Source organism: Wyeomyia smithii, chromosome 3 (assembly GCF_029784165.1).
Source record: "Wyeomyia smithii strain HCP4-BCI-WySm-NY-G18 chromosome 3, ASM2978416v1, whole genome shotgun sequence".
Taxonomy (NCBI): domain Eukaryota; kingdom Metazoa; phylum Arthropoda; class Insecta; order Diptera; family Culicidae; genus Wyeomyia; species Wyeomyia smithii.
The window spans coordinates 260,691,260-260,705,506 of record NC_073696.1 but is presented as its reverse complement, the minus strand read 5'-3'; the positions used below and the strand labels follow the sequence as shown (position 1 = coordinate 260,705,506).

The 14,247-nt window shown below is 39.0% G+C and overlaps 2 protein-coding genes across 4 annotated transcripts in view; both read left to right on the top strand.

Annotated features, from left to right (window-relative positions):
- The window catches only part of LOC129731910 (uncharacterized), a 527,400-nt gene that overhangs the window by 29,161 nt on the left and 483,992 nt on the right, over positions 1–14,247 (top strand). The window lies entirely within an intron of this gene.
- Positions 306–1,679, top strand: LOC129729226 (uncharacterized). The gene has a single exon (XM_055687723.1). The coding sequence runs from the start codon at positions 306–308 to the stop codon at positions 1,677–1,679; it is 1,374 nt and encodes a 457-aa protein (XP_055543698.1).

Here is a 14,247-nt window from a genome sequence, read left to right as displayed (position 1 = left end):
CAGAATGGCCACAACAAAGGCAACCCGTTCCAATTGAGGAGGAGCTTAGAGCGTGCTACGCTCATAGAGGATTGATCGGACGGGTGTCAGTAATAGACTTTCAACGTTTTTCTAAATACAATCGTTTGCTCAGGGCAATGGCATATGTGCACCGGTTCATAAATTATACTCGAAGACAGAAGCCATCAGAGAGCCAACGATCGATACACCTGTCCTCAGCAGAATTACGCCAAGCCGAGCAATCTTTATTTGCAATGTCCCAGTGGCAATCATACCCAGACGAAGTTGCAACGTTGAAACACAACATGACTCTTCCAGCAACTCAACGGAAGCCGATCGAAAAGTCCAGCAGCATATATACGCTGACTCCAATGATGGATAAGAATGGTGTCCTGAGAGTTGATGGTCGAACTGGAGCGGCTCGACGAGCACCATCTACCGTTAAGTATCCAATCATTCTTTCCTACCACAACCGGTTAACAGCTCTGATCGTAGATGAACAACACAAAAAATTACACCACGGTAACAACGAGACGGTAGTGAACGAACTACGTCAACGTTACTACATTCCGAAGCTTCGGACCTTAGTTAAGAAGAGAAGTACGAGTTGTCAACTTTGTCGAATACGCAAAGCGAAACCAAAAGTTCCGCTGATGTCGCCCCTGCCAGAAGCTAGATTGTCTGCATTCGCCCGACCCTTTAGCTACGTTGGGCTTGATTATTTCGGCCCCATCACTGTCAAGCTTGGACGCAGCCATGTAAAACGCTGGATTGCGTTATTTACGTGCTTAACTATTCGTGCGGTACACGTCGAAGTAGCAAGCAACTTAAGCACGGAATCGTGTATTTTGGCTGTTCGCAGATTCGTTTGTCGCAGAGGGTTCCCGGTCGTAATTTACAGCGACAACGGAACTAATTTTCAAGGCGCAGAAAGATTACTGCGAGAACAAATTGAACAGGGCCTGGAAGCAACGTTCACCAGTACGACAACAAATTGGAAATTCAATCCTCCCTCAGCCCCCCATATGGGGGGATCCTGGGAACGATTGGTTCGTTCCGTCAAAACAGCACTTGGCGCTACGTGTGATAATGACAATATTTCTGATGAAGACCTTTCAACCATAGTCATCGAGGCAGAATCCATAGTAAACAGCCGTCCGCTGACGTATTTACCCATAGATTCGGCAGAACAAGAATCCCTTACGCCAAATCACTTTCTGCTCGGTAGCTCATCAGGAATACGCCAGCCGATAGCAGCTGCAGCGAATGAATGTTCTCTATTGAAACGATCGTGGGGTCGAATCCAAAAGCTTTTGGACCGATTTTGGAAACGGTGGGTCCTAGAATACTTACCAACTCTAACTAAACGGACGAAGTGGTTCGAGGAAAGTAGAGCCATACAACCGGGCGAACTAGTTCTTATCATCGACGATACGACACGTAATAAATGGACGCGAGGACGCATTCTGAAAGTGATCACCGCTGCAGATGGAAGAGCAAGGCAAGCGGAGATTATGACTACCAAAGGCATTTTGCGTCGGCCTGTGGCAAAGTTGGCTATTTTGGATGTGTCTGATGAAACCGGGAATGCTCGCCAGTTCCATCGGGGGGAGAATGTTACCAAGGAAGCAAAGGAACTGACAACTTTGCTCGCCGTTAATAAACGGCTAATGCCGTGATCGCTGATGGAGGATCAGCTTATCTCTTTGGCCTTTGAGAAGACAACGTCAGATGTGAAAGTAGAGTAGGTTAGCTTAGAGAAATTATTCGAGATTTCGTGTAGTGAAATATATTTGAATAACTTAGAATTTATTCTGCAGGTAAATGAATGATTAATTTACCATCCTTATTAATGAATAACGTATATTTCCTTAAAGATAGCGCAGATAAGTCATATAAAATCAATACAGTTTCTCGGATACACGTGTGTAGGGCTCACTGATTTGTAAGTACTCACTTCCACTCGACACAGCACACAACATTTATAAATTTATATTTATAGCTTTGAAGCTTTTTCTATAATTAAACTGCTACAAACATCAGTGAGGGCTCTTACTCTACAATCCGAAACAACAATATATATATATATATATATATATATATATATATATATATATATATATATATATATATATATATATATATATATATATATATATATATATATATATATATATATATATATATATATAAATAAATATATATATATATATATATATATATATATATATATATATATATATATATATATATATATATATATATATATATATATATATATATGCCGTGGGCTTGCATTTTTACGTAAGCGCCAAATTTTCGAATTTAATTTTTTTACATATTACTATAATATAGAAAATCACCTTGCCGTTTCCAAAAATTTTGATAAATAACTGAGAAATATCAAGAATAAGAAGTGACGTCAGCGCCACTTTACATAGAAGTGACGTTGAGGTACGAATACGATAGTGTATCATGCTTGTGGAGTGCATAATTTTATTTATATCCTCTCTGCTGACTACCGACCAGTACGCATGGCAAACTAGACTATTCAGGCGTACCAACGTCACTTTCAGTGCAAAACTTTGAAATGGTTTTGCTGAGTGGGACTGGCAACAAGGCCAACTGAGTGTTGTGCGCGTTCTACCTCAACGTAAAATTTTAGTGATGAAGGCAGTTTCCCGTGGAATAAAAATGAAGTAATTGGTGAAATCGCGAAGTTCGGGTTCCTCTGATATCTAGAAAAGTGAACAAGAGCATCAACGGACCGTTCTGGGCAGGATAAGTATCACTATATATTCGGAGTGTTATGTTTTTGAGGAGCACTTGAACCAGCCACAAAACTCATCGACCAAGAAGTAAAATTTGATACGCTCGCAGCGCCACCGCCGTTCGGTGGCGGGTAAACTAATTAGCTGCCATGGAAAACGTGGGCAGATTCGAATCTGTACACTAATAGCGAAGAATTTCTTTAAGAAGACGTTGGTAAGATCGTTCTGAACTGTAACTGTATTATCAAGTAATATTAAATACGAGCCACAAATGTAAATTAGTCTGGAAGTGTGAATACAATGTTATGTCCAATAGATATAACAACGTATTCATGCGGGGCTTAGTGTTTATGAAGACGATCTCGGAATGTACGTGTATTACCAGGCATTCTTGAAATGGGTCGTTGGATGAACACTAGAGCTGTCACCTTTCATCTCCAGGGCTAAAAATATTTGCATCTCTGTATTATGTAATATATTAAAAAATCAATAAAAAAAAATCAGCTTTAAATAGAAATAGATACAGATAGGTTTTTTACATAAAAGCACTGCCGGCCAGTGGGAGATGAATTGTAAAAACACACACAAACACACACACACAAAACTTTGAAATGGTTTTGCTGTTTTGCAAGAGAAGTGACGTTGGCATTAAAACTCAATGCGTTTACATAAATAAACGTGTTAAAGCAATGGGGTATGTTTTTCATCATATTTACTCAGATTCTATCAGATCAGTTTGCGTAATAAAGCGCTTCTGTTATTTTGCAAACGATTTAGATCTGTAGCGATTTTGTGCTTTTAGCGCTTACGTCAAAATCCTAGCCCACGCCAGTATAAGCTTCTTCCTCGGCAATTTTCATTTTTCGTTTGGATTCGCCCCGAAGCATCATTGCGGCACGGCATTGATCTGAGTCACAAAGGCTTCTGAAACGATGTATTCCCATCCGATCGCTCAATATCGCTTCGGATGACTTGAGTAAATCGTAGCCAATACGAATCAAACACGAAGGTAATCATATTACGTTTTAATAACTATTCATCGCCCACAAGCCACTCATAACAGTTCAGTTCACTATGGGCGTTGTTTCCATTGCTGAGTGAATACACTGTTGCCACGTGTTGTTGTGCTTCGGTAATAATGAATGAATACGAATGCAACGAAGTGATATTCAGCAGCCCTGGTTAAGAGCCATTTGTATACGACTAGATAAAGTGCATCATATTTTCCCCGAAAAATAAGGATTTCGTAGTCTAGTTGCGATAGCTTGGTTAGGAGAACGTCTACCACAAGTGACCATAACAGTGGAGAGCGAACTCCCCCTGACGACACCCTTTCACTGCCTCTATTGTGACGGACGTATCTCCGAATGCAACTGTTATCTTTCTGCTCGAAAGTATTGCTTGGATCCAGCTCATTGTAGCATTGTTGACTCCTTTATTTTTTGTAAAGCCGTGTAAATTGATGGAAAGGACGTGTTATCGAGAGCTCCCTCAATATCAAGAAAAGTCCCTTTATATTTCAGTGATTTCTCGATCCTCGTCACAAGGCAATGCAAAGCGGTTTCAGTAGATACTGCGTATTGATGCTATCCGTAATTTTCTCCATCAATTTGAGAAGAGTTGACGTCAGAATTGTAGGTCTGAGAGCTGTGGGCAATGTTTTGTCTTTTTTTTCTGGTTTTGGTATAAACACCACCTTAACGTTCCCAGAGTGAAGCAAGCTCGAAAAAAGTTGATGTGTTCGGACATGATGACTCCGTCTGATTTTTGCAGAAAACTTGGTAGAACGCCATCCGGTCCTGGTCACTTCATAGGTTCCAAAGAACTTAGTGCCCATTTGATAGAAGTCTTCGTGAACAGTCGACAAACGAGCCCTGTGGAGTCACGTGACGTCATGCGTCTGGATCCGTGACTCTGTAGCTTTTCAGCATTCGACTCGGAGGCCACTGTCGAGCCAGGAGAGTGAAAGTGCATAAGAACATACAGTGTTTCTCTAGGCGTAACAGTCATACTTCCATCTTCCTTTTTCGATTGCCCCAGACCATTGGTATGATCTTTGGACATCGCTTTTTCCCGGATTGACGTGATTTTAGCCCTGTTGAACAGGGCACATCACGACAGACAGTTTGACGTAAAAGCTTTCCTGATCCTCCTATAGGTCACTTGCAAAGAACTCTGGACGTTTGTCGAATTTCGGCTCTGAGGGTTGCGACTAGTTAGATGCTCCCGCATACTCCTCTTTCGATTTGTTGGCGGAACCTTTTTCGCGAGCGGTGCACTCTCTGAAGGAGTCTTCGAACGTACCTTTCCTGCTTTTGCAACAGAGCTTTTCACGCCTGTGTTCGAAGACTTCCTACCAACCTACCGCATGCGTGCCTTGTCGTACTTGTAGTTCAGCCGGAAGCTTTATACCGTTGGAAGACTGTTGGTTCAGCTCCACCTTCCAGTAACGTTACGATGGCATACTCGCCATGTATCCATGTACGTCTGGTTATGGAGTAGACAGAGAATTCTCTCATTTATGGTATCCACACTGTACGGGGACTGCTCTATCAATCTTAGGGCTTTTGGCAGGTCCTTTGTGTAAAATACATGAATGTGCGCTTCCTCCCCCAGTTTAGCGAGTGATTGCTGGCGAAGGATTCAGTTCAGAATGGCGTCGCGAACAGTTTTTGACTTACGCAAAAACCTGAGGTTTTTTGGCGACGCTGTCACAGTCGACCGTTGTCGCTTGGTTGTGACCTGACCTAAGCAGTCAGTCTGGCTGACTGGTTGACGAAACAAGCCAGTGGCCTCCTTGCGTGAGTACGAATCTCATCAGGCGCCGCCCTCCGGTTTCGACTCGGGATCAGGAAGACAGACCGTCGGGCTCTCCCCTTTCCTGCTAAGTGAACCAAGGACTAGTGATAAAACCGAAGGCCAGGTTCTGCCTGTTGCGCGCGGCTGCCCATGGAGCTTTTTGACTCCATTTGTTCTGGCAGAGTAAAGTTGCCGGAGCCCGGGTTTGAAATTAATGCATTTTTATTGATTGAGTCCATTTTTGATCCTACGAGATTGCCACGAAAGAAAGGTCCGGTGCGTAACACAAATAGCCTAATGCAGTGAAGATAAAGTACTGTGGAAGTTGCCAGGTATTTCATAGGCTCCGTTAGTGGTTGGATTTATTAAACCCCTTACCCCTCTTCCCCTACCATTCCTCTCGATACAAGCTGAATTACACCTTACCTTATGGGTATAATCATTAGATACTACGTAACAGCCATGGATAAGAGCTATTACAACCATCCTCCTTTCCAGGGGCTTTGAACACTCTGCTCCAGTTCTCAATAATTTATGTCTATTCTTACAGGGTAAAGAAAACTGAAGAGAACCGTCACAGGCTGAGTTGAAACCAAGAGATTGCGAAAAGGAACTATCGAGCCTTTGCAAATCCTAATGAGGTGCAAAATGACAACGACGATCACTTACATCAACAGTGATATGTCTACCACGAGTACCTAGACTAAAGAATAGGTATACAACAAAAGATCAAAATAGTGGTCGCAGTGGTCCAAATCTCAAAAAAAAAGAGGTTGCGGCACCTTGTATGCAGTAAAGAGATAGGGTACACTTCTCATAAAGAATTCGCACATCTTGCATATTTACAGAAATTACATTATTAGTACTTTTTGCCTTGAAAAATCAGGTGTGGTGTAATAGAATTTGTTACCTTTCAATTTATTTGGAATGAACAATTTATTAAAACCAACTTCACAAGGTCTCTTCTTTATTGACGAAGTCAACTGAACATTGAGAAGACAAGAAATGGAATCACCGATAAAAAACGTGACATGCAAAGCAAAAACTCTATAGAAAAATAAAAATCAGTTGAAGAATATCTCGCTGAAATTTTAAAAGTTGAACCTCGGGCAATCGGCGAATTTTATTCAGTTGAATGATTACATGATGTAAACTGAATTGGTTAACGTGTTTGGTTTTCAAATTCTAAAAAGATTTGCGATTTTTCTTTTATTTGTTAAATTTAAACATTTTGTCAAATTCAATTCCTCAGATAGCAAATCTTGAATAAGGTTGGGGGCTGGGGTTGGGGTAGTGAGAAAACTTACGATGCCTTTTTGAGGAGAGAGAGAGAGAGAGGAATCAAACCTATTTCAAAAAGATTATTTTTTTTTCAAATTATTTTCAAGACTACCTACAATTAATTCGATTTGTAATGACTGCATTGAGATGGAAAAATATGGAAGAAAACCGTCCCTCATCGTTTGAACTTTGACTGAATATGATAGTGGTCATTCTAAAGGCTAAAATACTTTGTTATAAATTATTCATTATTCACACAAAAAATTGGGATTGTTTTTAAAAACTGATATATAATTACTTGTGTCCCAAAACGGAAAACGTGATTGGAATGAAGTCGATGTCTTGTACCATGAAACGGGGTGAAATTGATCAATTTTTATAACAATTTCCAATTAACTAGCTTCATGTACATTTTTCCCGAAAAAGTATAATTTTGAAACAAGTACTGGTATGTGCTCCAGTAAACCACTATGGCTATTGGTGAAATTTCTATCGTCTACTTCATGAAATAAATTCGATAATTCTGTAAGGTACTATGAGGTGAATTGAGGTGAAATTGATCACCATTGAAATCCATACATTCTTTTGGAAACGAAAATAACGATATGTCAGGTTAAAATTGTTAATTTTGGCTCACGAGCTGCTTGTTGCTAAATTTACTCTTATTTGATCGTCGTTAGACCGATTTCAATTGGGTTTGTTGCAAAAGCTCAAAAACTAGCTCTGAAATTAAAAAACTTTTTGGTTTCCTGCGAATTCATCAGTATTTCTTTAATGGTATGGAATGATCATTGTTGAAAATTACATTTTTTGAGCATTTATCAAACTGTACTCACTTCTCCAAATTTAACGTAATTAACCCTCAACTAAGATTACTTTATGGAAATTCAATACTTTTTTTTGTTATTTAGAAATTTGTTTGATCAAATTTGATTGAGTTAAGATTGAGTTAGAAATTTTTTCGAAAATATGAAAAATTGCACCGGACATGCAAGGGTTAACTTTGACAGGTATGTGAATCCTGCAAAAGTTGCGTTTAAGGACACGTTAACATTGCCTAGTGTTGTAAGAGCAATATCTTTTGATTAGTATTTTTTATCACGAATTTTCCGGTGATCAATTTCACCCCATTCCAAGGTACCGTTTTCGAGTTATTGAAAACTAGTTGAACGTTCCCGGCGATGCTCGGGATCAAAGGTGTCAAAGATAGTTTTTTTTATATTTCATTGCTGCATTAGCTCAACTCACTTCAAAAATATAATTTACATCTTATACTTCCATAATCACTTTAGGTACTTCAATATTCTGAGAACGCACAGAACGGAAATACCCGTATTGGATTGTTTTTTGTGATTTGGGGCTGATTTACAGAAACTGGAAGTCACCATTTTGGATTTAAAAATGACGTATGGAGTTCAACTTTCGAAAGTATTGAAATTGTTGGCCAAATATCATTTTAGAAGTCATAAATTTGCATGTTTCACGTAGTTTTGTGAATAATATCTCAAATTTAGTAATCAGATACTTGTTATTTTTCTTCAAATCTCTTTTCTGAACGTTAACAAACATTTTAATGAAAAAAAAACACGTGTCATCGCTATAAAACAACGTATGGAGTTCCACTTTCGGAAGTATTGGAATTGTTGGCCAAATATCACTTTAGGTTAGTTTCCTGAAACCGGAAGTCGCCATTTTTTAATCCACAAAACTTCGTAGAAAATAAGAAAATTAAAGATTTTTAACGCTTAAGCTGCCTCTTTATTGATATTCAAACCAATGAATCTTAACCTTTCCTCCAGCTAAATGTCCCAAGAGTTCTAGTTTGGATTAACGTAAAAAAAGTAAAACAGTAAGGCGTCTTACACAAATTACGTAACGCATGAAGGGGAGGAGGGGTTTGAGTCTGCATTACTTATTGTTACGTAGGGGGGAGGGGGGTAGTAGAGACAGTTACGTAACTGTGATGTTTGCTCGAAATTGAAAATTTGATCAGCGTTACGTAATTTTAGGGGGGGGGGAGTCATAACGAACGTTACCTATCGTTACATAGGGGGGAAGGGGGTCTGAAATCTAGATCATTAGCGTTACGTAATTTGTGTACGACGCCTAAGGTTGAGAGCTGAATGACCTTCTGGTTAAAAGCTCTCTAATAAAAATCAAATTCAAATTCAAAAGTACAAAAGTAAATCGAATGCCGTAATATGTAACTATTCACAAAACTACGAAAACATCAGAAATGTAAAATGTTTATGCTTGAGAAATGGATTATTCTGCAAAAAAAAATGTAAATGGTGAAAGAACAACGAACATTGTATTAAAAAAAAAACACAAATAATTGAATTTTGATTGCGCATAAAATGTCAAGATTTCGCATGTATACGTATAATACGTATAAATTAAAAAAAAAGTATTTTCAAGTGATTTTCTGTGTTCTGTATGCTGTATATGGTCCTCGTGGCTCTGTTGTTAGCGATGTCGATTGTCTCCCACACGGTTGTGATATCGGGTTCGATCCCCGATCAGGTCGAGAATCTTTTCGAACTGGAATTTTTTTTTGACTCAGCTCTGGGGCACGGTGTACCGTTGTACTCATCCTACAACATGCAAAATGTGCTAAAAACAATATCAATCACATGTCATCGCTTTAAATTTTGATTTAGAGGCAAATTCAGCATAAAAAGTCATAAATTTGCATGTTTCACGTAGTTTTGTGAATAACATCTCAAGTTTTAGTAATCAGATACTAATTATTTTCCCTCACATGTCTTTCCTAAACGTTAACAAACATTTTAGTGAAAAAAGAATCAAATGTCATCGCTTTGAAATTAGATTTAGAGGCAAATTCAGCATAAAAAGTCATATTTTTGCTTGTTTTACGTAGTTTTGTGAATAAATCTCAAGTTTTAGTAATCAGATACTTTTTATTTTTCCCCAAATGTCTTTCCTGAACGTTAACAAACATTTTCATGTAAGAAACCCACATGTCACCGCTTATTTTTTTGATTTAGAACGATTTCAAATGATGGTGGTGACTGTACACCACTGAAACGGAAGCAATAACATCAATAAGATCAAACGTTACGGAATTCCCTTTTTACAAAGTAGACTGTACTGTAGCCTTATTTCATGCACGTATGCAAAGATAGCTCCAAAAATTTGAAGAAATACACCCTATAGCACTAAAACTGTTCTCTCATATCATGAAACACTTATGCCAAGTATGATATAATTAGTTCATCCATTCTGGAAGGATGATGATACATATATACTTTTACTTTTAAATACAAAAATTCATAAAGGTTCAGTCTGCTTCGATCTATTAGCCCAATCAACTTCTTTTGCCGACAGTTTACCTTAAACTGTTTTCCTCAACGTGTTTTACGCTCGAAACGCCTGCTTGGACACTATATGTAAATAATATCGATTAAAGAAAAACCTTTTTTCGAGCAATTTTTGGTCCAATATTTTGCTATATCAATCTAATGGACATCATTTTCCAGTTTCTGAATGTCATTTTGTTTACAGAACTACCGATAATTGAGTGTTTGTAGCTTTCTAGAAACTGAATTTTAAGTTTAGTAAAGCGGGCAATGTATGTAGTTTCGCGGGAATGCGAAGATGAACGGGAAAAGAAGGTGTGACTAGAATTAGAAAAAATTTTCCCTCGTCCGTCCAGAAATTTTTTTTTCTAATTCTAGTCACACCTTCTTTTCCCGTTCATCTTCGCATTCCCGCGAAACTACATACATTGCCCGCTTTACTAAACTTAAAATGTAAGTCAATATGACAAAAAATGAAATTAGTTCGTAAAGTAGAAACTGAATCTTAAAGTTCAAAATGGCGTCGGACGAAATATTTGATGTTATGGCATCATTCCGGTTCTAGAAATACTAATGTTGGGTAGTATTTGAAAATCTTCTCAAGCTTTATTAGCTTTCCAGAAACCAAAAGCCGCCATCTTGAAATTCAAAATGGCACCGAACATCGACTTTCCGTTTCTGGAGGGACCTTGCCCATAAATTGGGGAATATATTAAATTTTTAGTCCATAAGCAATAACTCGCCATTTCGGATATCAAAATGGCATCAGGCAGCAATTTTTTAGTTCGTAGCGTCATGTTGGTGTCGTATATATCATTATTTTAGGAAAAATATACTCAGGAGGAAAAGGGATTCAGTACTAGTGTAACAGTATTTGCGAGAAGCGAGTCTAACCATCTAAAAATTTTTACGTTTTGAACAAATTTGTATGAACAAATCTTATCCATAAGTATAATCATGCTTTAGGTATTATAAATATTAAAACTGGATGGAAAAAATAAAAAAAAAAATAAGGAGCTTCTAACCATAATAATGGAAAATTACATGAATATAGGCTTTCATTGAGCTCTACTATAAAGTCTCCGCTTTAAAAATCGGATGTTCAAGGACTAGCAGAAAAAAAATTGGATGTCAATGGATTAAAGTAAGGGTTTGCTCCCACACTCCCCTTCAATTCTTCCCTTACGTTGAATTCTACAGAATCCAGAGAACTTCATCATGGCAAAAACAATAGAACTGGTCAGAGTGACATTTAATTGAAACCGTTCCAGTGAATTATAAATGGTATTAAGCGGAGCTAGAGAAACGAGATTTTAAGCAGTGAGCGTTTAAAGAAAGGATTAAAACTACATACACACAAGCACGGACAAATAATAAGCATGTCACTTACTCTCAATAGTGATTTTTTTAACAAACGCTGTTATGTTAATTTTCTCCAGAAGACTCATAATATTGAAATTTAGATTAGTTCCTAATTGAGATAAGCAATTTGAATGAGAGTGTACATTTTCGAAATTCCACACGTCAATACTTCGGTCACGTCTCGTATCCTACTCATAGATTTTGCTAATTACTTAATGCCGTGCTGTGATCTAATCATTTTAGACTACTTTACAGTTTTTTTGCCTAGTTGGGTGTTTAATCTTGCACAGTCCTCGTGTGCACAGGCTGGCTACATAGTTGTCAACATGACAACTATCAGAAGACACCATCTTGAAAGCTTCACTGCACCAAGTGGAACGAGCTCCGGCATAGGATAAAAGGCTTTAAAAAACTTTGTTCACTCTTGGTGCAAAGCGTAAATGGTATTGTTTGAAGGTAATTTGCTATGCAAGGTGATTTTTTATTGATGTGCAGAAAACCTGAAGAAATATAAGCTGAATGGATTGGTAAATCATGACAGGTTAACACGAAGGCATCGTACTGTTTAAACCTCGGATTATTACAGTGGAAGTCAAAATTCTCTTTGGTACAGCACTTGCAAAAAGCATCTCGAATCTGTAGACGATCCATCTTCTCGTTCCAGTCGAAACTCAGCCAAGTCCTAAGTGGGCCGGCTAATGAATAGCGCCAAGCGTGAGGAGCCCTCGAATCTTGCCAGATGGAACAAAGACGTTGTGGACGTTCTTTCGCCTTTCCGTCAGTCAAGACCATGTAAATAATTGAAAGCAAAAGTTTCTCGAATACCGACAATTTCGCGACCGTTTGCTGGAAAGGGATGCTGCAATCCGGCCGGTCGGTGTGCAGAGAGATGCCGAAGCGCACCAAGGGAATGCAATCGTCTTGCGCTTTGTGTGCTAAATTAATTAAATTTTGCAATGGAAACTATGCAATCGGGTTCGCCAGGCAGAGCAGCACGCCACCATCGGCTGCCCCGGAGCGACTTCACTCGGGGTAGGAAGGCTGTTTAACGTGCAGTCTCGCAGCAGATTTTTAATTACTTTTACAAAAGTTGACGAACGCGGTGCGATTGAACTGGGGTTATTGGGTGGCTTCGTTTGCACCACGAAGGCTGAGGCATTCTTTCAGTGTTGAAACTGCGGAGGATGCGATCGAAAATAAATATTTGAACTTAACATACACTCAAGAACACAATTAATTACGATTATGTTTCAAGTCTTTCGAGTGGAACAAGAAACCTCAAAATTTCAATAGCAGCACCTTGTTATAAAAGTACGATTAATCATCGATCTAATATTTCCAACTCACAGAAGCGTGGGAGACATCTTGATCGTAATAGTAAAAGTTTGACGCTGTTACGTACCGCTTTTACTCCGTTCCCCGCGCGCAATTCAGGGATGAAAATGCAGCAAAAAGCCGCCGCAACGGCGGCGCCGTTCCTATGTTGAACGGTTATGCAAGTGCGCCCACAACGCGCGGAAAAATTGTGCAAACTATGCAGCAAAATTGCAGCTTCTCGAAACACGAAACAACCGGTTTCGGGGACTTTCTTTTTCGATTACAGCAAGGAAAATGCTCCGTTGTCGTGAACTGCCAACGGGTTTTGATAGTTTGATTAGCCTTCATAACAATTCAGCTACTCAACAGGATGCCACAAGCATCAACCGATGGATTTTTCTTTCTCGAACAAGGTTATGACACTACCTTGTCCGCTTAAAACAGATATTATATTGGAGTTAACTGCAAGAATAACTATATAATTGGACGCGGCATAATTCGCGAAAATCACGAGCCGCAATCTCCGACAGTTGAAGTTCGCGTCTAATTAAGACCCAAATTCATACCGACCGAGGGTTCCACTGGTTCGTGCGGTCCATGACTCCAATAGAGCCGCTGCCGCTGAGCGGAGGCCGTGAGTTAGATTGGCGTTGCTTGTGGTCTGGGTGCAATACCATGGCAGCGTCGCGTCACGTCAGTTCCATTAGCGCAAGTTCTACCCTCTCTCTCGCTAGAGCTGGCGAAGGTGTGTCTAAATACTCTTGGCTCGCCGTGAACGAGTCACAAATATGCCACTTGCATAGTGAAATAAAAAGAACCCACCAGCTAAAATTAGCGGTCGAGGTTAATCCGGCTTGTACCGTTGTTGGTTAGTTTTTTGACACAACTGCACTTCTGGTTTGGTTTGGAATTTTACTTCATCGTAGAAAATGAAAGAGTATGTCTCATGAAAATAATGACTCAGTTTGACAAGCTCGTAAAAAATTCATGACTTCATAATCAATCAATAAATTTGTAGGCTTGGGAGTTTTTCGAACGAACCTATCAAGAGGAAAGAGGAAAGAAACTAGTTAGAGACATGAAACAATTCGCAATCAATATATTTTTTTTTACCTAAACATAAGTTCATTTGTCTCTAAATTCCCACTAAACTACGTGTAGCGGTAAAGACAAACATTCTTCCACAGCGTCAATCTAATTTCTAACGGTTGGAAAAAAGACAAATCCGGAGCAGCAGATTCCGAAACGAAAGGTACGATCCGTCACGCCACGGTTACCGAGAACAATTGCGTCGATAAAACGGTGAACATGTGAAGAAGTAATATAAACTTATACTTAGAATGATCTGTTCAGTTATTTTAACTTCATACGCAGTGATTCGTACGGTTTATCCAGCG

Excerpts from the sequence above, each read along its gene's own strand:
- LOC129729226 (XM_055687723.1), top strand. The coding sequence starts at position 306 with ATGACTCTTCCAGCAACTCAACGGAAGCCGATCGAAAAGTCCAGCAGC.